The sequence below is a fragment of the Diabrotica undecimpunctata genome, chromosome 5, assembly GCF_040954645.1.
Source record: "Diabrotica undecimpunctata isolate CICGRU chromosome 5, icDiaUnde3, whole genome shotgun sequence".
Lineage (NCBI taxonomy): Eukaryota > Metazoa > Arthropoda > Insecta > Coleoptera > Chrysomelidae > Diabrotica > Diabrotica undecimpunctata.
Window position 1 is genome coordinate 10796249 of NC_092807.1, and position 23920 is coordinate 10820168.

General features: G+C 34.5%; 1 protein-coding gene across 3 annotated transcripts in view; it reads right to left on the minus strand.

Moving 5' to 3' along the window:
• Nucleotides 1–850: 850 nt before the first annotated feature.
• Nucleotides 851–23920, minus strand: part of LOC140441045 (polypeptide N-acetylgalactosaminyltransferase 1-like) — a 35647-nt gene continuing 12577 nt past the window's right edge. The window contains exons 2-8 of one of the 3 annotated variants that reach the window (XM_072531459.1): nucleotides 13531–13694; nucleotides 11594–11872; nucleotides 9706–9953; nucleotides 8780–9009; nucleotides 8162–8384; nucleotides 5665–5916; nucleotides 851–1954 (exon numbers count right to left, since the gene is read on the minus strand). In XM_072531459.1, coding sequence (XP_072387560.1) covers nucleotides 5692–5916; nucleotides 8162–8384; nucleotides 8780–9009; nucleotides 9706–9953; nucleotides 11594–11872; nucleotides 13531–13694 — 1369 coding nt within the window. In that variant the 3' untranslated portion in view covers nucleotides 851–1954; nucleotides 5665–5691. Of the gene's footprint in view, nucleotides 1955–2546; nucleotides 5917–8161; nucleotides 8385–8779; nucleotides 9010–9705; nucleotides 9954–11593; nucleotides 11873–13530; nucleotides 13695–23920 lie in introns of those variants that run through there. The other 2 variants (XM_072531458.1, XM_072531457.1) reach the window with 2 other exon arrangements.

The following is a 23920-nucleotide window of genomic DNA, read 5'->3' on the forward strand; positions in this document are numbered from 1 at the left end:
GTGTTGTGTTTCGTTTAGCCAATAACTTATTAGATGTTGGACGTACTATATACAAAATGGCTGGCTTTTGTTGATCTTAAGAAGGCATATGACTCAATACCTAGAACCAAGCTATGGGAAGCAATGGAAGACATCGAAGTTCCACGAAGATTAATAAACGCGGTAAAAGCACTAACAAGAATAACGAAGTAGCTATCAAAACGGGCAATAGAATATTCAGTCCATTTAAGACGACAAAGGGACTACTACAGGGTTGCTCCACATCCCCCACCCTGTTCAAAATATTCCTGGAAAAAACCCTGAAACCATGGAAAAGGAAGTGCGAAGGAATAGGTATACCAGTAAGGAACGAATATCTATATACGCTAAGTTTTGCCGACGACCAAATAGTGATCGCACAAGACGAGGATAACCTCAGTTTTATGATGAGAAAACTGGAGCAGGAATATACAAAGAATGGGATGGAAATAAACCTAAAGAAAACTGAATACCTAACAACGGAGAATACAGAAATAAATCAGCTGGAAATAGACGAAGGTAAACAAATCAAAGGAACAGACAAGTATAAGTATTTAGGTTTCATAATATCAAACAAAAGAACAACGGAGGAAGATATAAAAAATAGACTAGGACAAACAAGAGACTGCATACGAAAATTGAACCCGGTACTATGGGATAAAAACATCAGCATGAAAACAAAGAAAAAAATATATAATACCATGACAAGAAGTATCCTCACTTATGGGTGTGAAAATTGGACAATAAATAAGAAAACCAAAAACAAAATAAGAGCAACAGAGATGGAATTCCTAAGGAGAAGCTGCAGAGTAACAAGAAGAGATAGAATAAATAACATGGAGATTAAGAGGAGAATGGGAATGAACTCCGACATAATAGACTACATCGAACAGAAGAGGTTAACCTGGTACGGACATGTCAGAAGAGCAGACCAAAATCGGTGGATAAATAGAATAACAGAGTGGAGCCCGATAGAAAGAAGAAAGAGAGGCAGACCCCGAAGATCTTTCAGAGATGAAGTGGACGAAGCAATGAGTAGAAGAAACCTACAGGAAGGGGACTGGCTAAACAGGAAAAATTGGAGAAAACGGTTGAGTGAAGGAATACAGTGAAAACTGTGGAAATCCTTGTATATATATATATATATATATACGTACTATATACACAGACAATTTTTATACTAGCGTTACATTAGCACATAGGTTGCTAAACAAAATTACAAATTTGGTGGGAACTTTAAGGCAAAACAGAAAACTTAATCCGAAAGAAGTGGCAGGTGCAAAATTAAAGAAAGGGGAGAGTAACACAGGTGTAGTAGTAACTAAGTGGAAGGACAAACATCAAGTGCTTATGCTGAGTACAAAGCATACTGCTGAAATGGTAGACGTCCATCGAAGGGGAAGAATAGTTGAAAAGCCAGTTTCTGTGGTCGACTACAATAAGAGCAAATGATTTATAGATATATCCGACCAACTGAAGTCTTATTCTACAGCATTACAAAAATCAGTGAAATGGTATCGTAAAACAGCAATTGAGCTCCTTCCAGGGTCAGCTGTTGTCAACGCCTATATAATTTACCAAAACGTAACCAATAGTAACATGTCCATTACCTCTTTCAAGGAAGAGTTAATTTGTCAACTGGTAGATTTCTCTAGACTAGCTAATCCAGAACAACAGATGCCACATGCTCGAGAACATTTACTGATCTTTTGCATTAAAAAAACAGTTGTTTATGTTATACATAAATGAAACTTAGTTTCAAGCTACATAATAACATATTGTTTTATTACTAGACACCAGTATCCTAAAAATTCTAAGGGTATGAGATGTAATGGTGCTTCTTATGGCGTTTGTAAGTCAAGTGACTGAGATGCACACTTGATTCTCGTGGAGTTTAACGTGTTCAATATTTCATTCCCGTTTATCAAACAAAAACCTGCAATTAAAATAACACCCGTTATTTATTAATCATCCTATATATTAGTAAGTCTTTATCGGTGATGTTTCGATGGATATTCAAATCAATTACGAAAATAAAAGCTCTATTAATGTTTCAGTCTTCACTAAGGGATGTCAACATACAGTTGACAACTGTAGTATGTAATAGGCCGCCGATTTAACTGCCAAAAATTAAATAAAGCTTTTATTTCGTTTAATTGCGTGGTATTAATGTTATGAAAAAATGTAAAACAGATGCCACAGACAGAAAATTTATCATATTTTAAGAACAAATCGATAAAATATAATTTATGTAATGTAGGGTATTTATTTTGAAAATGCAGTTACGTAATTTTTTTGACATCCATGTGCGCCAACATAACATTTTATTTCTGAAATTTTCATGCATTGGATTTATGGTGGAATTAATTTTGTTGTGTTGGTACTACTATAATTATCAAAATCATATCATAATTTGACAAAAGTAAAAATAGATATGTATATATTAGATATACTCCGTTCGCTAATCCCAGTATCAAATGTCTAGAAAATTTAGTAATTATTTTTGTTATGTTTATTAAATTTTTACCACCGACTGGCAGTGGCTGGAAATTACCATACACCCAAGCATGCGTGCTCATAACCAATATTTAAACAACAAATATTCAAATGTGATAATACATTTGACAGTTTTGACATGTGTAAGGCAAATATTTGCGAAGAGAAGACTGCGTTAACAATCAGGCAATATTGTCTATTTTTCAGTTGTGACGAAAATGCATTTTCTGCGTAAATACCCTTCATTTCTATACACTACAAATATTGTATTAGAGCTTATGATATCTAAAGACCGTCTGAATTATCAGGAACATTTGACAAAACTGTTAATGGAAGTGGGTGCGTACGTATGCGCGTTTTTGTTTGAACAAGTGCGTGCAAGTATGAGCATCCGTATTTTTTGTATACTTGTTTGTCAATATAATAAAAATGTGAACATATGTTGATGTGTCTAAGTCTAGCGTAGACCCCAGACATCCAGCTGTAATGTGCAGCACTAAATGTTGGGTAGTTAAAAGATAACAACTATGAATGGATGTTGCAGATATGTTTGGATGAGTGGAGACACACATACAAAGATAAAGGATGTTAGGGGAAGTCTAGATGTAGCATCAACTGATGTCAAGATGAGAAAGTGTACGTCAAGATAGTTAGACACCCTATCTATTATAAGTAAGTCGAAAGCACCGTCCGCATATATTTTCTTGCTATCTACTATTGTCACAAGTAGGGAAAATAAATCTTATAAACGTCAATGAATAGAAAAAATAATCAGACTAAACCGATAGTCCAGTCTGGGTTGTTGTACCATAACAGTCAGCAATTACTGTCACAAGTCATGAGATTAAAGCGTAAGTGTCACTCCCGACATACTAATATTGTTGTTGTTATCTACAGCAGTTGTGTGCTAGTACACTATGCAGTATTTTGGAAGATTAGTATACTCCTATTTGTACGACCAGTCCACCGCTTAATTACCTGTTTCCTATGGCAAAATTTGGTACTGGTAGCCAAAATTGGTGAATCTAGATCTCTCAGTGGATGCCAGATACTTGATGTACTCAACATCCACGAGACGGAGCTGCTTTGGCCCAACTTCAGAGCGACAAGCAATATCACGGCCATTTCAGAGTGCTCAGTACTTGCCCCGATAACAGTTCAATGCGAGATTATAATCACCCAATACGAAAAATCGCATAGTTTTAAAATCCTTAACGGAACTTGAGAATAACACCGAAGAAGACCTAGTTTGACAAAATTGGAAAAGCTAAGTGTGTACAATATGATAACAAGATAGAAATGTACAAAAAAATATAATTAATAAAGGTGAAGTCTTTATTCCTATACCTATTAAAGGAATACAGTGAAAAATAATGATGTATTGACTCAAGATTTGTTCTCTTGGTACATTTGTAAGATAGTTACTGGAAACTTTTCCATTACTGGCTGTTTTAAACAAGTTCACTACCACTTTAATTACTTATAGATTGAAGCTGATTGTAAGCGTGGTTTTTAAAGAAGCTTACGCCGTAAAACAATATTTGTAGCGATATATTATGAACTATGTATGCTACCTACTGAATAGAAGAATTTTATATATAAATAATTTTTGATTTTCACTGGTTTATTTGGCATTCCGGATTTGGTATTTCAAGCGTAAAGATTTTTGTAAGTCTAAAGTTAAGTGATTCTTACTTACACTCCCTCCAGGGGGTCAGGATTGAAGAGAGAAATAAACATTACTATTTTTATTGGGAATAAGCCACAATTTTACTTTAAAATAAGTTTATTTTGCTTCGCCGAGCTTTCGACACCTTCTCTGGAGTTTTCATCGGGTCTTTTGAAGCCTCAATCTCCCGAGTTCCCCGTAGGGGGTTTAGGAGGACTTTACTATTACACAGATCACGATTCGCCTGCCTTGGGCCAGCATAATCTTCCCACAGGTCATAAGCTAAGATTTAGGAAACTTCCCAGATTTGGGAAGAATGGAACCATAGCGCGCATCCGGTTTTATAAACCAAGGATTATCCAACAAGCCATTGAAATTGAAAAACGCTTTGACTGTCTTAATATAAGGAGATACCCGACTACCTTCGACAAGCAGAATTATCAATACGCTCTACAGACCCATTTTCAATACTATATGTTATTCTGATAGTACTTACAAATCTACACTTGCGCGTTAAGAAAATTCATACTTAATTTTAGATAAAAATCTTCTTCTTAAAGTGCCTATCCTTTCCGGATGTTGGCGATCATCACGGCTATCTTTACTTTATTTATTGCAGCGCGCAACAGTTCAGTGGTAGTCGTGTTATACCACTTTCGTAAATTTTGAAGCCAGGAAATGCGTCTTCTTCCCGGTCCTCTCTTACCATTTACTTTCCCTTGGAGAATCAGCTGGAGAAGGCCGTAACGTTCTTGATTTCTCATTACATGTCCTAGATATTCCAACTTTTTAGTTTTGACGGTCATGAGAATTTCACATTCTTTCCCCATTCTACGCAGGACCTCCACATTAGTAACTCTGTCAACCCAGGATATACGTAAGATGCGCCTATAACACCACATTTCGAAAGCTTCGAGCCGATTCATAGATGCAACAGTCAGTGTCCATGCTTCCATTCCGTAGAGCAGAACTGTGAATATGTAGCAGTTCAATAAGTTGATCAATTGTTTACTTTAACTGACCAATTTCCAATGTATCAGTTGCTTTAGAAAATGGTTATTTTTCTGTACTTTGATGTAGATGGAGAGCTAGATTGTTTGGTTACCTAGAAAAACATAAATAAATTTGTTTTTAATAGGACCTTTTGACTCACATTGAAATGAGTAGTTTACCAAATCCAAAATGAATCAGTGGCTTTGAATCGGAATTCGCGAATGAATCCAGTCGACCGATGGAAGTGATATGGTGAGAAATAGGAATTAAACCTTACCAGAAGGAGTTAAGACACTATAAAACTGAAACACAAATACATCGTATAATTTGTGTTCATTAAATTCGCCATATGAGCATTTACAGCCTTTGTACATTTATTATTCTGAGTATGAACGCTCGAAATACCAAAACTACGGATTTGTTTGTTTTTAGTATCAAAATCTAATACTGAGCATCTTAAAATCTACATCAACTTACATAAAACCAACCTTATAGACATATTTTACAATTATAGTTTAATAGATAACCGCAGTCGTATTGATCTTATCAAAAGTCCATTTCTGAAAGACGCTCTCTTTACAATCTTCAACTTTGACGCTCCTACCATTGTCCACGCCTTCGCTACTTAAGCATTTGTTAACCGTAGGACTGTATATGGTACCGTTTTTGAATAGCCGCCAGTATTGTTCCCTCTTATGGCCGTGACACAAGGTTAGCTGGACGTCACGTTCGTTAAATACCTAAAAAAGAGAGGTATTTATAAAAAGAAAAAACGGGTGTGGCAGTCCAGCGGGACTGCCGGTGGAAGTTACACTTCTATACACGCATTCGCCGTTACAAATTTATTTGGGAGTCAATCTGCACAATCATTACATATGTAATTCTATAGGTAAGACATAGCAGAAAGAGAAACAGAATTAATAACAACTTACTAACAATGAAGGATTAAATCAATATTTTGATGAAAATGTATATTTTTATTTTCATATATGTATGAAAGGGGTTGAATGCAAAAATTTTTTACAAATACTCTGCAGTAAAATTCATTGTTTATTTTGTTATTAATATAATAATACAATACAAACTGCAATATTCATAAGTATTTAAAAATGACAATCATATACATAAAAAAATACACTACAATATAGTGCAACATAATTCCATATAATAATACAATACAAATTAAAATGCAATATCCATAAGTATTTAAAAATGGCAATAATGTAATAATATTAATAAAAAAGTCCTCCCCGACTGGGAATCGAACCCCGGTCTCCCGCGTGACAGGCGGGGATACTGACTACTATACTACCGAGGACATGACATAAACGTATTTCAAAATTGACAGTTCTGGATCATACGGTGATTTATTGAGATAATTATTTTGAAATACAAAAGACTAATATAATTATGAACATTTAATAAATAATACAAAACATATCACATAAATAATAATATTAATAAATATTTTATTATATGTATAATATTATACGTATATATATCTTTATATAATATATATATATATATATATATATATATATATATATATATATATATATATCATCATCATCATCATCATCAGTAGCTCGACAACCCTTTCTGGGTCCTGGCTTGTTCTAGGATTTTCCGCCATTCTGTTCTGTTCCTTGCTTTGTTTTTCCAGTTGGTAATCTTAAGTGTTTTCAGGTCTTGCTCCACTTGTTCCATGTATCTAAGTTTGGGTCTTCCCTTTGACCTTCTTCCTACTGGTGTTTGTCTCATAATATGTTTTGGTGTTTCAGTCTCCAACATTCGTTCAACATGGCCCATCCAGCGCAGACGTCCGATCTTTATGGATGTTATGATCTCGGGTTCGTTGTATGCTGTGTATATATGTATATATATATATATATATATATATATATAATATTAAATTATATATATATATATATATATATATATATATATATATATATATATATATATATATATATATAATATTAAATTATATATACAAAAGGAACATTTTTATATTCGAGAGAGGAAGAGAGAGAAAATATATCTTCTGTCTCTCTCTTACTCATTATCTTACATATGTAATGATTTCACAGATTCACTCCCATACAAATTTCCAACGTGGAGCGCGCGTATAGAAGTATAACTTCAAAAGAAACCAAAATATTTTACTAGTTGTAAATTGTTTTACTTGTAATAGGTGCAATAGATTCTGACCATATTTTTTTCTAGGTCGTAGAAAAGCGGTGCAAAGTTGACGAACTGACTTCGGCTAATGCTTTTGTTATTTGTCTCCTTTTATATACAAAAAAGCAGTTTTGGTCAATGACGTATAATATATATTATACGTCATATGTCATTGGTTTGGATCAACAATGGCTGAGAACGTAGTATCTCCACAATTAAATGAACTATTAGAAAAAATCGTTGATAATGCTTCATTAACTTATAAATGCGTTGAGGTCCACAATGTTACTCAGTTAAAACGGTGGTTAATATGTCATGAACGTCACAAAATGGAAAAAGAGGAGAACTGAAGTCACTGATTAATGATATCAATTGATTTTCATTACTTGGCGAACGCGATGTAAGAAGTAATAACTGGACAGCAGAGTATGAGCCGGTTGAGCATGCATGAGAAAATTTGACAAATCGGCATTCTTTAATATACCGCCAAGTGAGACATGTGGACATGTAAGATAAGTGGGAAAGTCTGTCAGGTGGACAGATAAGATAGCTGGGTAGGTATGACAGGTGGACAGGTGACAGATAGCATGTGCCATAAACACACAGGAGAAGACAAACTGTCGGTAGATATATTGATACGAGTAGGATTAGATAAGAGGACTGGGAGAGCTGGACTTATTTTGGAAACTGGGCAAATTTAAAAAATGGACCAGTTGAAGCATAATATGTTGCAGATATAAAAAAAATAAAGACCTTAAGGATATGACAGGCGGAAAAAAGTGAGAATAAAATATTTTTTATTACCTCGGCACAGACGTTTTCTTTCCTCAATTCACCCTTGTTACTCATCGAGAAGAACTGGGACAACGCCAGGAAGGAATGGCACTGGTACAGCCCTAACGGTCCAACTTTATCCTCAGGCAATTGCAAATCGTCCAAGCACATGTCGAATTCGGTGTGAACTTGTCCATAAGCGTAGGTGTCTTCGTCGGGGATGTACTTTTCTGGATAAACATTATCCAAATACCTAAAATAGAAAAAAATACCGTACAGAAAGGAAAATGGGAAGAAATCTACCAATAAAACACTGAAAACTTTCGTTTTTAACACTTCCACAAAATGTATTTTAAATTATTCTCACTACAGCTGTTTCAGCCAGAGTGCCTTTATCAAGTGATCTATTTTTGATACGTGTTTAGGTATGTGGTATGTGTATAAATTTCCATCATGTAACGGTCGACTCAATCACTTATTGGGAAGAAATCTTTCTTTTCCTTTACCATTTCGGCCTGCATTAAGCTTAAGCAAAATTTATGTAACCAATTAATGGAAAAATTGCGCACTTATACTCATTTTTATTAATTTTAATAAATATAATACTCTTAGTCTTATATCTACATTAAATGTATGATTATTGTTTACCATTTGAAGGATTTACATCGCAACTTTTGTCTCAGTTGCTTCCGATGAGTAAGATCTCCAACTATCGGGTTGTTTTCCAATGCGGGTTGGTGCATGAAGAAGAACCTCTTGTAATCGTCCATCCAAACGTGCGCCAGTCGGGCTGTGTTAATGCCGTGCGTATCTTTGTTGTCGGGAAATGAATAGGGGTGGAAATCGCGGAAAATGTGACCCACCCTCGAGCACGGGACCTGGAAATAAAAAAAGTGTACTTAATCAGTATCTGCAGGGTGTATAACTGGTACTTAACAAACTATTCATTAATTAATAATATGGTATTATCTTTTGTATTACTTAAAATATAATAAATAGTAATTTAAACTTCCATATTAAAGAGCAAAACACATTACAGTATGTTACATGTAAAGTTGGTTGCCTAAATTCAGGTTAAACCACGTGATTTTTCATTTGCGCTTTTAAGTGACACGAGGATCACTAAGTAAAGTACGACATTTACGGGTTTACGTTTAACGTTTTTACCATAAATGAGAGTACCATTTGACATACTTCAAAGCGTTATACTCTATGTTTCGGTACGGTAAGGTCCGCAAGAAAAACGTATGACGATAGACATCGATTATTTTGGACAAAGCTGTGGTATATCTAAACATCAAATCGCACAAAAAATAATAAAAAAAATGAAAATGAATTGGCAGAACCAAAAAAAAAAAATCAGCTAACATGGTTTGACTTATAAAAATGATAAAATAATATATTATAGAGCGGATTCTCTCTGTGAACAAAATGAGATAATGATCACGGCAGATAAACATAAAAAACGGCAATGGAAGTGTGCCCATAACAGTAATTTTAATTTAGTGTTATTTTTCTATCGACATTTTTCTTCAGAGTCTAGTAATAATCTTTTTATGTAAAGAAAGACTTACCGTTTCCAATCTGCCCCCGCACTGCCAAATCCTGAACGACATCTCCAAATTTTCTCCTCCCCATCCGTCCATTTGCTCGTCATATGATCCTATGTCCCAGAAATAGTTCCTTTCGATAGCGAACAATCCTCCTGCCATTGTGGGCGACTTCACTGGTCCTAGAGTGTGTTTATCTTTTTCATCTTGTATGTCTATCCACGTGAAATGGCCAGACCAAGAAAATCCGCCCACTTGAAAGCTTGTGTCGCCTGAAAATATAAATGTTACAGTTACAAATGCCGTAAATCATATAGAAAGTTCTATCCATTCTAATTACATACATACTCGGTATCAGTGCTAAAACCCATGGTTTTCGGACAATTCGCTTCGAGTCTCACATTTTTTTCTTACATAATTTTAGATTGAGATCTCCCCAGGGATATTTTTTTGTACTCTGAGTCATCTGTTCCAAGATCTTTCCTTATCACTGAAGCTTGTTGTGTTTGCTGCCCATTGTGGTTTCCTACACCCAGTCTAGAATTTTTGTACCCTGTACAAGGTTATACAGGTTTTTTGTTTGGTGTGTGCCTCGCACAATACATTTTCACAGTTTCTGGTTCCTTACCGTAGAATCTACAGTTAAGGTCTCCATTTTACATGCCTATCTTATTCAGGAATTATCTTACTAGTGCGTGCCCGGTCAACATTCCTGTTACTGTTCTCAGTTTATTCCTGCCCATATGGAACAGTTCATCTATTCTTTTTACACATGGTCCACCTTTGAAGATTTTCCAATATGTTTGTTTTGGGATTCTCTGCCAATATTACTCATGACTTTCTTTGAGTTCCAGTCTTTTACAGGCTTTCTGTTGTTGATCTGTTTTTTCGTTGTTTGGTATCCAGACAAGCTCAACTTGTTCCGGTCTCTGAGTGCATCTAGTTCACGTTCTCCGATGCATTCCCACACCATCTGAAAGTTAGTTCCTAACATGCGAGTATCTTCAGTGCCGTTGGAATGTGTAACAATATATGGATCTGCTATTTTTCAAGAGCTCTCTTATTATTTTCTCCTGCACATTGCGGTATCGCATAAATCTCCGCTTGGAAAACGGTGCAATTCCTTCCCAAGGCAAAGCTTTCACTAACTCTTGAATTTTTGGAGTATATTCCTGCACCCTCACACCCTCCAGTTTTTGGATCCGTCTGTGAACGAGATCTTACATTTTTGGTTGTAGTATTCCTTGTTTCTCTATAGATTCCTGCCTGGAATGAATGAATACTTAAAATTATATCTTTTTGTCATGAAATCCGATTCCACATTAAAGATGTCCTTCGTACAGTCCATGATCCTCATATGCCCTGTCCCTTCATTGCGAAGTTTCAGTTTATTCTGCAGGCTTGCAATCTTGCTTCTCCTTGTATTATCAAATAATGCAAGAGAGGCAAACCCTATGGAGCCTTCATAGCTGCAGGGTCTTAAGAGTAAAATCGAAGAATCACAGCTTCGACTTATTAAAGCTACTTCTTCGTAAAGGAACATCTGTTATGATGCAGTTTTATAGAAATATTTTTTGAAGGTCGTGTGTATGAGTCTTTCAAAACGAACCAAATTAAAGGAATGTTAAATAAGTTAAAAAAATAAATGTTGTACTTTTAGGAATTTAAAACACGCCGATTTTTATGACCTTACATAAAATAATCCAAAGGATTGAGGTCAGGCGACCTCGCTGGTCATTCAATATACATTCAATATTTCACCTTTTATAATGAAATGTTGTTGTAAAATGTAGAACATTAAACTTAAAAATCGGAGTGTTTTAGATTTTTTTAAAAAGGCTTTTTATTTAGGAAATATCGAATTTATTCCATACTTTACGGGAATACTGTATACATTCTTATCTTAACTTACCATTGGTAGAATATGCCATGTTATTAGCCTCTATAACATCAATAATAGGAACCAATACAGCTGTTCTATCTTCTTCAATTCTAGAGAGCAACGGTTCCGCCCAACCTATGGTCGCTTCGCAATGTGCATCCAGGAATATCAAAACGTCACCCTGGGCCACTCTAGCGCCCTGAAGACGGGCGCGGATCAGTCCTAGACGGTGTTTGAGACGTACCATTTTGACCTTATAATTTGCCAGTCGTGTTTCTAGATAATAGTCGAGCAAACCCTTAAGAGACTCTAAAAAATATAAATGTGTAAAATAAATCTTTCAGAAAAGCTGCATGCAGATTAAAAGTATGTAAATTAGTCTATGGCTTAGGAGTATCATCGTGTTTATAATCGAATTCTTAACAGCGTGTTATAGAGATTTCAAGATTAATGCTAACCATAAGACTTACTGAGGTGTGTACAAACTCGCTTACAAAGGTGTCATCTACCGTAGATGACACCTTTGTAAAGATTTTGGTTTATGGCCGCCATATTATTTATGTTTTACGAATTATTTTGCTTTACATTAGTCACATTTGAAACTTTCGACATTACAGAAAATAATAATTATGAAAATTAGAACACAGCATAAGTAAAACACAGTTCTTGATTCAAAAATGTATGGACCAACAGAAAGATGTTAACGCCTGTTTTATCGACTATGAGAAAGAATTCGATACTATCAAACATGACAAACCCATAGAACTATTACATCCTACAGGACTTGACACTAAGGACATCCAGATTGTAACAAATCTATATTGGAATCAAACAGCCCACATGAAGAATGGACATATGGTGAGTGAAAACGTAACCATTTCGAGAGCGGTTAGTCAGGGCTGTATTCTTTCGCCACTGCTTTCCAACCTGTACACGGAACAAATATTTCTAAAGGCACTGGAAGAGTACAACGGGGGCATCAAGATTAATGGCGTACCAATAAGTAATTTTCGATATGCAGATGATACTGTTATACTGGCCAATAACATCGAAGATTTACAGATGATGCTAAATAGAGCAAATAAAACTGGCAACCAATTTGGACTGAAGATCAATAGAAAGAAAAGTAAATTTATGGTGATCAGTAAAAAGAACATTCAACATATTGACCTGAATATTGAAGCCGAACGTATTGAAAGAGTACACCGATTTAAATATCTGGGATATACAGTAAATGATAAGTGGGACTTAGACGTAGAGATTTAGATCCGAATTGAAATAGCAAGATTCAAATTCATCTTGAAAGCTCTTAAGCAACCGCCACATAAGCGTTAACCTCCGATGGCGCGCCACGAAATGCTACGTACTCTCTACGCTACTTTACGGAGTTGAAGGGTGGACGTTAACAGCAGCAACTATAAAGAAGTTAGCGGCTCTAGAAATGTGACTGTATCGACGCATACTGAGAATACCTTGGACAGACAGAGTGACCAACACAGAGGTATTAAGACGAATGAGTAAAGAGGTGGAATTGTTAACAACTGTTAAAAGGAGGAAAGCGTCATACCTGGGCCATGTGTTCCGTAATGATAAGTACAGTCTGCTACAGCTTATCGTGGAAGGCAAGATTGAAGGTAGAAGAGGTTTGGGCAGAAAGAAGAAATCCTGGCTGAGAAACTTGAGAGAATGGTATATATAATTTCAAATACCAGAACCTATCGTTTGATAGAGAAAAACAGAGAAACCTATCGTTTGATGGTCGCCAACCTTCGGTAGAAGACGGCACATAAAGAAGATTAATTATGAAATTGATTTACCTAGTTTATTAATGAAAAGTATATAAAGGTTTCATCCAAATATAATTTTGTCTTGGATGTATAAAACTCCATATTTGTATATTTGTCTGAAGATTTTATAACAGACTTACTCAAAAACATCTATGTGAACTTGACTATACTATTACTTACCATCTGTACTGGAATCGTCCACTAAAATGATTTCTTCTAATAGATGACTGGGCGTTTGTAGTATAACACTCCAAACCGTCCTCAAGATGACACTAAATAATTCGTTATAAAATATCACAACAACTGACGCTCGCAGCTTTGTATTATACGTAAAATTTTTACATCTAAAACAAAAAGAAGTTGATAATTATTTATTTTTAGATAATAAAAAACATGTTATTACAAAAGACACATCCAGTATGAATCGTTTCATAACGAAACAATTTAGTGATTAATATAGAGAAAAATGGTCAAAAATGCTATGAGTCGTTATCAAAACTATGGAAAGATATTGAAAATATTGAGTCCTAGGTGACCAGGTCATGTAAAGCAGAGACCTCGAAGACGTCGCTGCTCGAATGTCGTAAGATAAGCCATGGATAGTCTATCTTTATAGTTAGTTCTTACACGACCGTATGCCAGTCTTGTGGCTTTACGCTGAACACTTTCAAGTAGGATTTTATCGCGATTGAGATCTGGATTCCACACTGGTCCGGCAAATTCAAGAATAGGTCTAACGTATATTGAGTAAAGTTTACTAACAGAAGGTTAGAGATATACGTGTAAAACATTTACGAATCAAAAACAGTTTCGAGTTTACACACCGACACTATTTGATCAGACCAATTTAAGTCACTAATAATTACTAGCGGACCAACTCGATATCGAATTTTTTAAATGAAATTTTTATTTTCAAAAAAAACCGGAAGTCGACCTCAAAACCTGAATGCAATTAATTTTGCATGCTGATCACGAATCCGGTGTCAGATTTGCTCTATCTTGACGTTTTATGCGCGTTTCGGGTCACTTCCGGTGTCGTATCGCAACCGGAAGTACATATTTAGATTCGTCTCGACGAGACCTTTCGATCCATATATACATTGTGGGGTCTAAAACTTAAAGTAAATTTTAACTTCCGGTCATCTCAAAACCGGAAGTGAATTTTTGTACCAAAAGTATATCTTGACAATCTCATACGTAATACTAATAATATTCCGAAAAAATATTTTAATTATCTAATATGGTTTTTGAGTGAAGTGGTGGACAAGAAAAGGGCTTAGCGTTTTAGTATATAAGATCACTTCGAGATCGTTGTAAGAGAGGTTTACCCAGTTTAAGAGGTGTCCATTAATAAAGTACGGCAGTGATGGGTTATTTTTGCTGATTTGTAAAACAACGCATTTTTCAATGTTAAGCGGAAGTAATCATTCTCAGGACCATTTGAATATTGCATCAAGATCGTGTTGAAGAACATGTTGGTTAATAGTTGGATTCACATATAATTTCGTCTCATCAGTGTAAATGGAAACCTTACTGGATACAATGAGCGGGAGATCAGTAGTGTGGACACAAGAAAGTAGCGGTCCAAGTACTGATCCTTGCGGGACTCCACTCTTGACTGGCTTATCTAGTGGTCTTCCCCAACAGGATCTGAAGTATCTGTCGGATAGGAAATCTTGAATCCAAATGTTTAACTTTCCACGGATACCATAGTGATCCAATTTAGCTAGTAATCGACGTTTCGAAACAAGGTCGAAAGCTTTGGAAAAGTCTAAGTAGACTACATCGACAGGATACCGATTGTTTAAAGATAATTACCAATCATTTACACAATAAAGTAAGTTTGTGATCGTTGAACGACCTTTGATAAAGTCATGCTGTTGGTGAGGGATGACATTTTCCTGAAGAAGAAACTCAGACATAGCTTCCGAAATATTCGATTCCATGATCTTGCCGACAATAGGAACCAGGCTGATTGGACGATAATTATTGCAATCAAGTTTATTTCCTTTCTTGAATATAGGAGTAACTGACGCCAATTTCCAGGGGAAAGAACCTCCATTAAAAGAAGCATTCATTATTAGAGATATAGGGATGGCTACAGATTCTGCACATTGTTTGAGGAAAAAGGAGGTGAGTCCATCTAATTCGGGTGATGAATTATTGCGTAATTTCCATAGATGATGTTTAATTGCATCCGGTTTGAAAGATATATTGTCAAGAGTTTTAGACAAAGGTGGCACATTATTTGAGGAATTGTATTGATAGGTTCATCTGTAAAAACCTGAGAAAAGAATAACCATAAACATTCCGAAGATTCGTTATTCGAAGAACATAAAGACCCGTCAGCTTTTTAATGCACTCACACTTGCAATGATAGATTCTTCAAATTCTGTTCTTAAATTTAGAAAAGATTGTTTGACCGGTTAGAAAAATTACGGTGAGCGGGAAAATCATCAAGGGAACCAGTAAGTTTATATCTTCGCCAAAGCTTTCGCTTATGTCGAATTAAATGGGTAGCTGAGAGGTTATTCCAAGGTTTTAGTCGATTTCTGTATAGCTGTCGTTCGGTTGTTTGATCAGAAATTGTTGTAATAGCAGTATGTAGAAAAGTGTCCCACATTGACGATGGATCAGAGTGATTAAGAAAAATAGATTGCCAGTTTAAATGGGATAAAACTGAATTTACATTAAAGGAATCAGTAGTGGTTAATTCCAAATAAAAATAATAAATTAATTGAATTAACACAAGAAAATAGCTTCAGAACAATATCAGCTTATCACATTTTGATACAATCTTTGTAGTAGGCAGTTTACAGTAAAAGTACAAAAGTACTATAAATATTTCTATGTATTACTTTTGGAGTCTTATTGAATTAGTAGAATCAACTGTTATATTTAGTTGTGGAGAAAACAAAAAATAATAAAATAAAACATAGCCTATTGTTTTATTAATCGCATTCTTATTGGCCGTCGAAAATATACGTATATGAGGATAGTACAGTATAAAGAACCTGTTGCTACGTAAAACTTAAATTGTTTTCTTTTTTTAAGTTAAGTTTTTTCCCGATTTTTCTAAAAATATTCTGCCCAAATCTCAAAATACTTCACCACTTTTTTACCAACTACCAATCCGCATAGGTGAGTGTGGTAGATTATTAAAACTATATCCCTTAATAAAGCGTCAGCGAGAAGAATTACTCTTCTAAATATAGGTCCATCTACGAGACAATTACTAAATTAGCTAAATGAATATATATTTTTAAATCCAGAATGGAAAATGCCAATAACAAACAAAAAGGAATCTTGGCGTATCTATAGTTAATAATCTTAGAGCTAAAGTTCCCCAAACTACTGATATAGTCTTAGACCCTAGGGAGCTGAATAAATATTACTGCTCGGTAGGTCCAGAACTTGCTGGAAAAATTAATTCTTCTTCTGATCCAATGCATTTTTTAAATGAAATACACATTGCAGATTCCTTTTATTTTCTTCCTACTAACTCAGCTGAAATAAAAAATATTATACAAAGCATTAAAAATCCTATGGCTGCAGGCTGCTATATCCCATCTTCCTGATAATATTCTGAAAGTTTTAGCGGAAGCAATTAACACGTATTTTTCAACAGGTCACATTAGTGATTGTTTACAATTTGCTAAAGTTATTCCTCTGTATAAAGGTGGTGAACACGATTTATCTGCTAATTATCGTCCCATCCCTTTGTTAGCGTCCCTTTCAAAGGTTTTAGAAAAATTGGTAAAAATCCGAATGATGAATTTCTTTCTTTCTTCCAATTCGGTTTCCAGTCATTAAAAAGTACATATCGAATTGCTGTCTCCGACTTCTTCAAGCAATGTAGCCGTCCTTAAATTATTTTAAAGTGTTTGTTTGTCTATTTGTAGTGTAGTGTAATGTACAATTATATGTTTATGACATCTTGTTCTTGCCGGATAGGCCACAATTGACGAAATGCCCCTGAAGATGATCTAGGGATCGAAAGTACTTGGGCAAGATTTAATTAAACTGTGCTCGATATATGCCTTTTATCTGATCAAAGTTAAAATAAAAAAAGAGCCTATGAAAATGGACAAATAGAAAAAATTGAAGAAAATTTCAAAAACAACGAAATTAGAGGGGCTTACGAATACCTAAAAAGATAAAAAGTGGGTATAAACCTCAAACAAGGTTATGTAAAGATGAAAGTGGACAAATAATCAGTGATCAACAGAACTTGGTACACACGTAGACATGGAAGATGAAATGGGTACGAACTACGTAGAAGAGAATGAAGTAGAGAATGGAGTAGAAGCTCCATTGGCAAGAAGAGAAAATACCCGACTGGAAGAAAACTGGAAGAAAAGTATAGTATGCCCGATTTATAAAAAAGGAGACAAACTCCAGTGTAAAAACTACCGTGGAGTTACTCTACTATGTACAGCATATAAAGTCCTGACGTATATTATTAACCAGCGGTTCCAACCACTAGCAGAAAATAGTATTGGAGAGTATCAGACGGGATTCCGACGGGGAAGATCGACACTGGATCAAATATTTACAGTCAAACAGATCTTGAGGAAGTCATGGGAACATGACATTGATGTTCACAACGTGTGTGTAGATTTCAAACAGGCATACCACTCAGTCAAAAGAAACAAACTCTGCAATATATTGGCTGAATTGGCAATACCACACAAGCTAAACTCATTAAAGCCTAATGGATGAAACTCAGACATATGTACGAATACAAAACCACCGAACAGACTTTTTCAAAATTTCGCAGGGATTAAATCAGGGAGATGTGCTGGCCTTAACTTTGTTTAACCTGGCACTGGAGTATGCGGTTAGGCAAATGCAAACTGGACGAGGAAACCTACTGACCAACCGAACGGTTCAACTGGCCGCCTATGCTGATGATATTAATATTATGGAATAATATAGGAAAAATACGCACAGTAAAACACGCAAACGAAAATAATAAATAAATAAATAAATAAATAAATAATAGCTTTATTACCCAACAGTTTCCCATTTCTAGGGTAAAAATTTAAGATACATTTTTAATTAGTATACAATCATTAGTAGGTGATACAAAAATATCAGGTAAAAAAATAAGTGCAAAAAATAAGTAGGTGAAAAACAAAATAAAGAGTGAGAACAATATAAATTAAACAAATCACTACGTATATAAGAAATAAAAAAAAAATACACAAAAAAAAATTAACAATCTAATGTACTCCATAAACCAGTGCGGTATCAACCAGATGATTAATTGAGCATGAGAAAATATCACAATGGTTGCATATTTTGTTATAATTATTGCACATAATATAAATGGGTGACTTCAGTAACATATTTGTTCTCGCACGTGGACAAGTAAACACTATAGTCGACCTGGAAGTAATTATTGGCACATTAAATCTAATTTGACCTAATATATCACTGCAGTCAATACAGTTGTGTAACAACTTATATAAAAATGAAACCGAAAATATAATTCTTCTTAACTCTAAACTTACAATATTAAACCTGTTACATAACAAATCGTAATCATAACCATGGACAGGATATACTCCATCAACCTTAAAAGCTAAATATTTTAAAAGTTTCCGTTGTACCTTTTCAATCTGTTGCATATAACATTTATAAATGGGATACCAAATTAAGCTACAATATTCTAGTTTTGTTCGCACCAGCGATAGATACAGCAGTTTAATCGGTCTTATATCGCTAAAATTTCTACAGTTTCTGATGATAAAACCGTACATTTTCATAGCATCGGATACTTTCTGCTCAATATGGTTGTTAAAGGTTAATTTTGAATCAAATATAACTCCTAAATCTTTAATGCTATTACATTTTTCAAGATCTGACCCCTGAATTACATAATTAAAATCAACCTTATTTTCTCTTCTAGAGTAACTTACTACTTTACACTTATTGACATTTAGAAAAAGTTTGTTTTTTACACACCAAGTATCTATATCATTTAGATCGTTCTGTAAATCTATACAGTTAGCAATTGTTTTAATTTCACAGTATATTTTAAGATCATCCGCAAAACACAATTTTCTGTTATTAATATCTAAAAATAAATCATTGATATATAATAGGAACAACAATGGACCTAACTTTGATCCCTATGGAACACCGGATGTAGTACAGATTAATTCTGATATGAAACCATTATAGGATACAAATTGGTTCCTACCTATTAAATAGCTTTCCAGTAACTTTAAAATGTTTCCAGTAAATCCCAAATTTGATAATTTAAAGAGAAGGTATTTGTGATCAACCTTATCAAACGCTTTAGAAAAATCGGTATATATCACATCTACTTGACCTTGTACATCCAAAACATCTGAAATATATTGAGTTATTACAGCCAAGTTTGATACAGTAGAACGTTTATCTATAAAGCCATGTTGATAAGGTGATATCCATCCCCTAACAGAAGGGTAAATACGGTTATATAGAGTTACTTCGAAAACCTTTGAAAAATTGGATAACAAAGATACCGGTCTGTAATTGGATACATCAGATTTCGATCCGTTTTTGAATACAGGGCATATTTTCGCATTTTTCCATAACTCGGGATAAGTTCCCGTTTTTATTGATAAGTTAAAAAATTTTTTGAAGTGGCTTTAAAAATACCCGAGAACAATCTTTCACTAAAAATGCTGGAATATTATCCGGTCCGGACGTCATTTTATTTTTAATTCTTTTAAAGGCTACTAAAATTTCGTTTTCTTGAAATTCGTTAAAATTAATTATACAGACGAGAAGAAATATAGTCCCACAAAACATTATACAGTTTACATACCTGGGAGTAGAAATATATGCCGACGGATCAGAAGATAGAAAAATACGGAAGAGAATATCGCAGGCAAACAGAGCTTATTTTGCCCTCTCCCATATATTTCGGTCTAAAAATGTCCACCGAAATACAAAGATGAGAATCTATAAACCGCTAATTCGACCAATAGCATGCTATGGCAGTGAAGCATGGGTCCTGAAAGAAACATCCACAAGCAAACTCGACACATTCGAAAGGAAAGTACTGAGGAGAATACTAGGACCTCTGAGGGAAAACGGAATCTTCAGAAGTCGATAAAACAACGAGTTTTATTAACTTCCTAAGGAAGCACCACTGTCAGACTTCATTAGAATACAAAGATTGCAATGGGAGAGGATAGGCTACCAAAAAGAGCACTGAATGCTAGAATGCAGGGAAAGAGACAGGTTGGAAAGCCAAGAAAGCGCTGTGAAGACACAGTAAACAGCGACGCACAAGCCCTTTTAGGAGTCCATGTATGGAGATCAGCCACAGACAAGCAAGGGTAGAGGCAAAAAATAAAGGAGGCAAGGCTTAATTTGGGCTGCAGTGCCGTAGAAAAAGAAGAAGTTTTTATATTTTGGGGCTTTGTAAAATCATCACTCATATTCAAAATCATCAGTCGCCCAGTTGAATAAGGGCTCATCTTTTTTCCCTTCCGTTTTATTGAAGAAGTTGCTTGTTTTTGGACTATATAGTTAGAACGAAAATTTTTTTATGTTTTGCTAACTTAATTGATCTATCATAATAACATCTAATCAGAAAATATGGGACCCGTTTGACGCTATAGGAATACCAAAAAAATTTAAAATATTTACTATATTTGACTAATGAATTATACATGAATCTATTACATTAGAAAAACACATAAATGTCAACTTTAGGAGCCATGACCTTAGTAACTTAGGATAATCTTCTAATAATATTAATAAAAGTGAAAATTTCAAGGTTAACAAGATAGTAGTGACATTTTACGCCTTCCTCGTCGGAGTGTAAATTTGCCTAACTGTTTTCTAAAAATATAACTATTGAAGATTTATCTTTTATTACTCGTCTATTATATAAGAATAAGTTATGCAGTTAAACATATAGTATAGTAATAATTCATACTGTAATTTCTAATAAACATTACGTTTGCTAATGTCCTTAACCAACGACTTTCTTCTTTACACGACCTTTAGTTTCTCTATACATTAATATTTTTTTATATTTAGATGAGTTTTATCTGTACATATTTTCCGTAGGTTGCAAATTGATTCTTCAATACATTGCATAGACAAAAATCTCGGACATTTTTATATTCCTAGCATAAATGTTAATAATTTTAAAGGAATATTTAAAATTAATCAAATCAACATATGAATTTTTTCTCAAAATCAGATATTATATCAAATTATACGAGTATACACGTTCTCGCAAAATATTGTATACCTATTGTCTTATTCTTTTTTAAACTCCTTTTATTCGCTAAGGTTTTTTATCGTGTTGGTGTCTATTCTCGTTTTCCATTCTTTTTTGTTTCTCGATATCATTTTCATTTCATAGTTTTAGCTTCTAATATTCTCTTTGGTCATCTTTCATCTCCCATCCTCTGTACGTGGCCAAACCATTTCAATTGTTTTCTTGTTATTTTACTTATTATGAATTTTTTGGTACATTCAAATTTGATACTATTTGGAGATAAATAAAAATGTGTGCTTTGGCGTGAATATCGAATCGAGATCCCGAGAATGCATATTGGAAAAAGAAAATAATATAATGAACTTTAAGCCCATAAATTGGTAGAAATATGTTCTTCTTTTCGAAGTGCTTGTCTTAAAGCCAGTAAATTCGCTTTTCTGATTCCCTTTTATCGTAAACTTTTCCTTGTACAATCAACTGAAGCAGTCCATACCGCTGTTCGTTTTTCATAACATGATCCAGAAATTCCAGCTATAGAGCGTTTCAAGTTAAGAAAATAACATTAGGCTTATGGAGATCAGTGTTGCCAAAACTCTCAGGCATTCGGTTTACTAGATTGTCGATATATTTTTCGAATTTACATTTTCAATTAACATTTAACTATAAAGTCAGAATACCAACTGAAGAACCACAAAGCCTTATTATCATTATGTAGTCTCAGATAACGACATAAAATCGCTGACATACGCACACCGTATTATTTTAAGTTGCAATTAGTAATTAGATATACGCATTCCAAGCGGTCCGTTTATTTGTTTTAAATCTTTAATAGCCGGCAACGTGCATGATTTAACTAAGCAATATTTTCTACTGATTTCTATGATTCATGGTATATGATATTCTTACCGAAAAACAAATAAACTGTCGTTACTATAATTAAAATAAGATAAAATAAAATTATCTTTTGTAAATACTATTTATTTAATTAAAATCATTTTCCCTACTTTTCATCTCTTGTTTCGAATGGACACTTTTGGTTAATTGCGTTAAAAAACAATTATTTAATTCATGTCTGTGAAAACGAAAATACAAATTATACAAAACTGAATCGTGCTTGTGTTCATCGTGGCATCGCTGCGCTTCTACCGTCCATAAGAAATACATGGCCCTATCTCCGCAATGTTATTTTCTTAACGTGGAACGCTGTATAGCTTTTTTTAATTGCATTCAAAATCTCGCACTCTCTCGCATTCTTCAGGACTTCCACGATGGTGATGTGATTCTTTTTTTCTTCTTTTTATATAGAAATGACTGTCTGTTTTTCAATGTGCTTCCAGTAATTTGTCGTTCCATCGTTTTTGTGGTGTTCCTACTGATCGTATTCCTATTGGGGAACCGTCTCTTGCCGTCTTTACTACTTTATTTGTTGTCATTTGGTTTATATAATCGTTTCATTCTATTTTTCTATTTCTTACCCAGTTCTTGATGTTCTCCACCTTGCATCTACGTCGTAACGTATGGTCTTAAAGTTTTGGGAAAAAATTCAAAAGCATATAACTCTGATCACAATAATCTTATATTTATATTAAATTATTCAACAATTTAACTTAACTATTCTTATTATAAATCAAAATTCAAATGACAGACAAGGGACCATTATTTTCGATTTGCCTAATAATTCCCCTGACACGTTGCATCATCCTTTGGACGACCTCGGCGTCAATTTCTCTAATTTTTGTATATATGCGGCGTCTTAACTGTTCCTGATTTTGTGCTTCCCATCCGTTATTATAGACTTTCCGACTTAATATTGCCCAGAACTCTTCAATTGGACGAGCCTGAGGTAGGTTGGGGGGATTGTCTGCTTTCGGTACAAAGGTAATGTTGTTAGTTTTGTACCAGTCCCTTGTGATCCTCTCGTAATGACATGAAGCAAGATCTGGCCAAAAGACTATTTGATTATTTGCATGATGTGTGTTCACAAACTGAAGCAATTTAGAGAGACATCTTTGAATATAAATGTTTGCGTTTAAGGCTTCGCCTCGAACAACACCAATGTAGGGCTGTGAGATAAAGCCAGCCTCAGAAATTGCACACCATACGAAAATTTTGTCCTCAAATTTTTTCTTACTTTTGAATTTTATTTCATCAGATACATTTTCGTAATCGTTCGTGTAAAACCCATCGTTACCCTTCATCTCAGAGTTGGACAAAGTAAAATATTTTTCATCGTCCATCACGATCAACTTGTTGACGAAATGCACTCGCCTTAACGCGCGGCAACATCTCAGAATTCTCTCTAATTGATCCTCTGTGTATTTTATAGCTTTCCTTCAT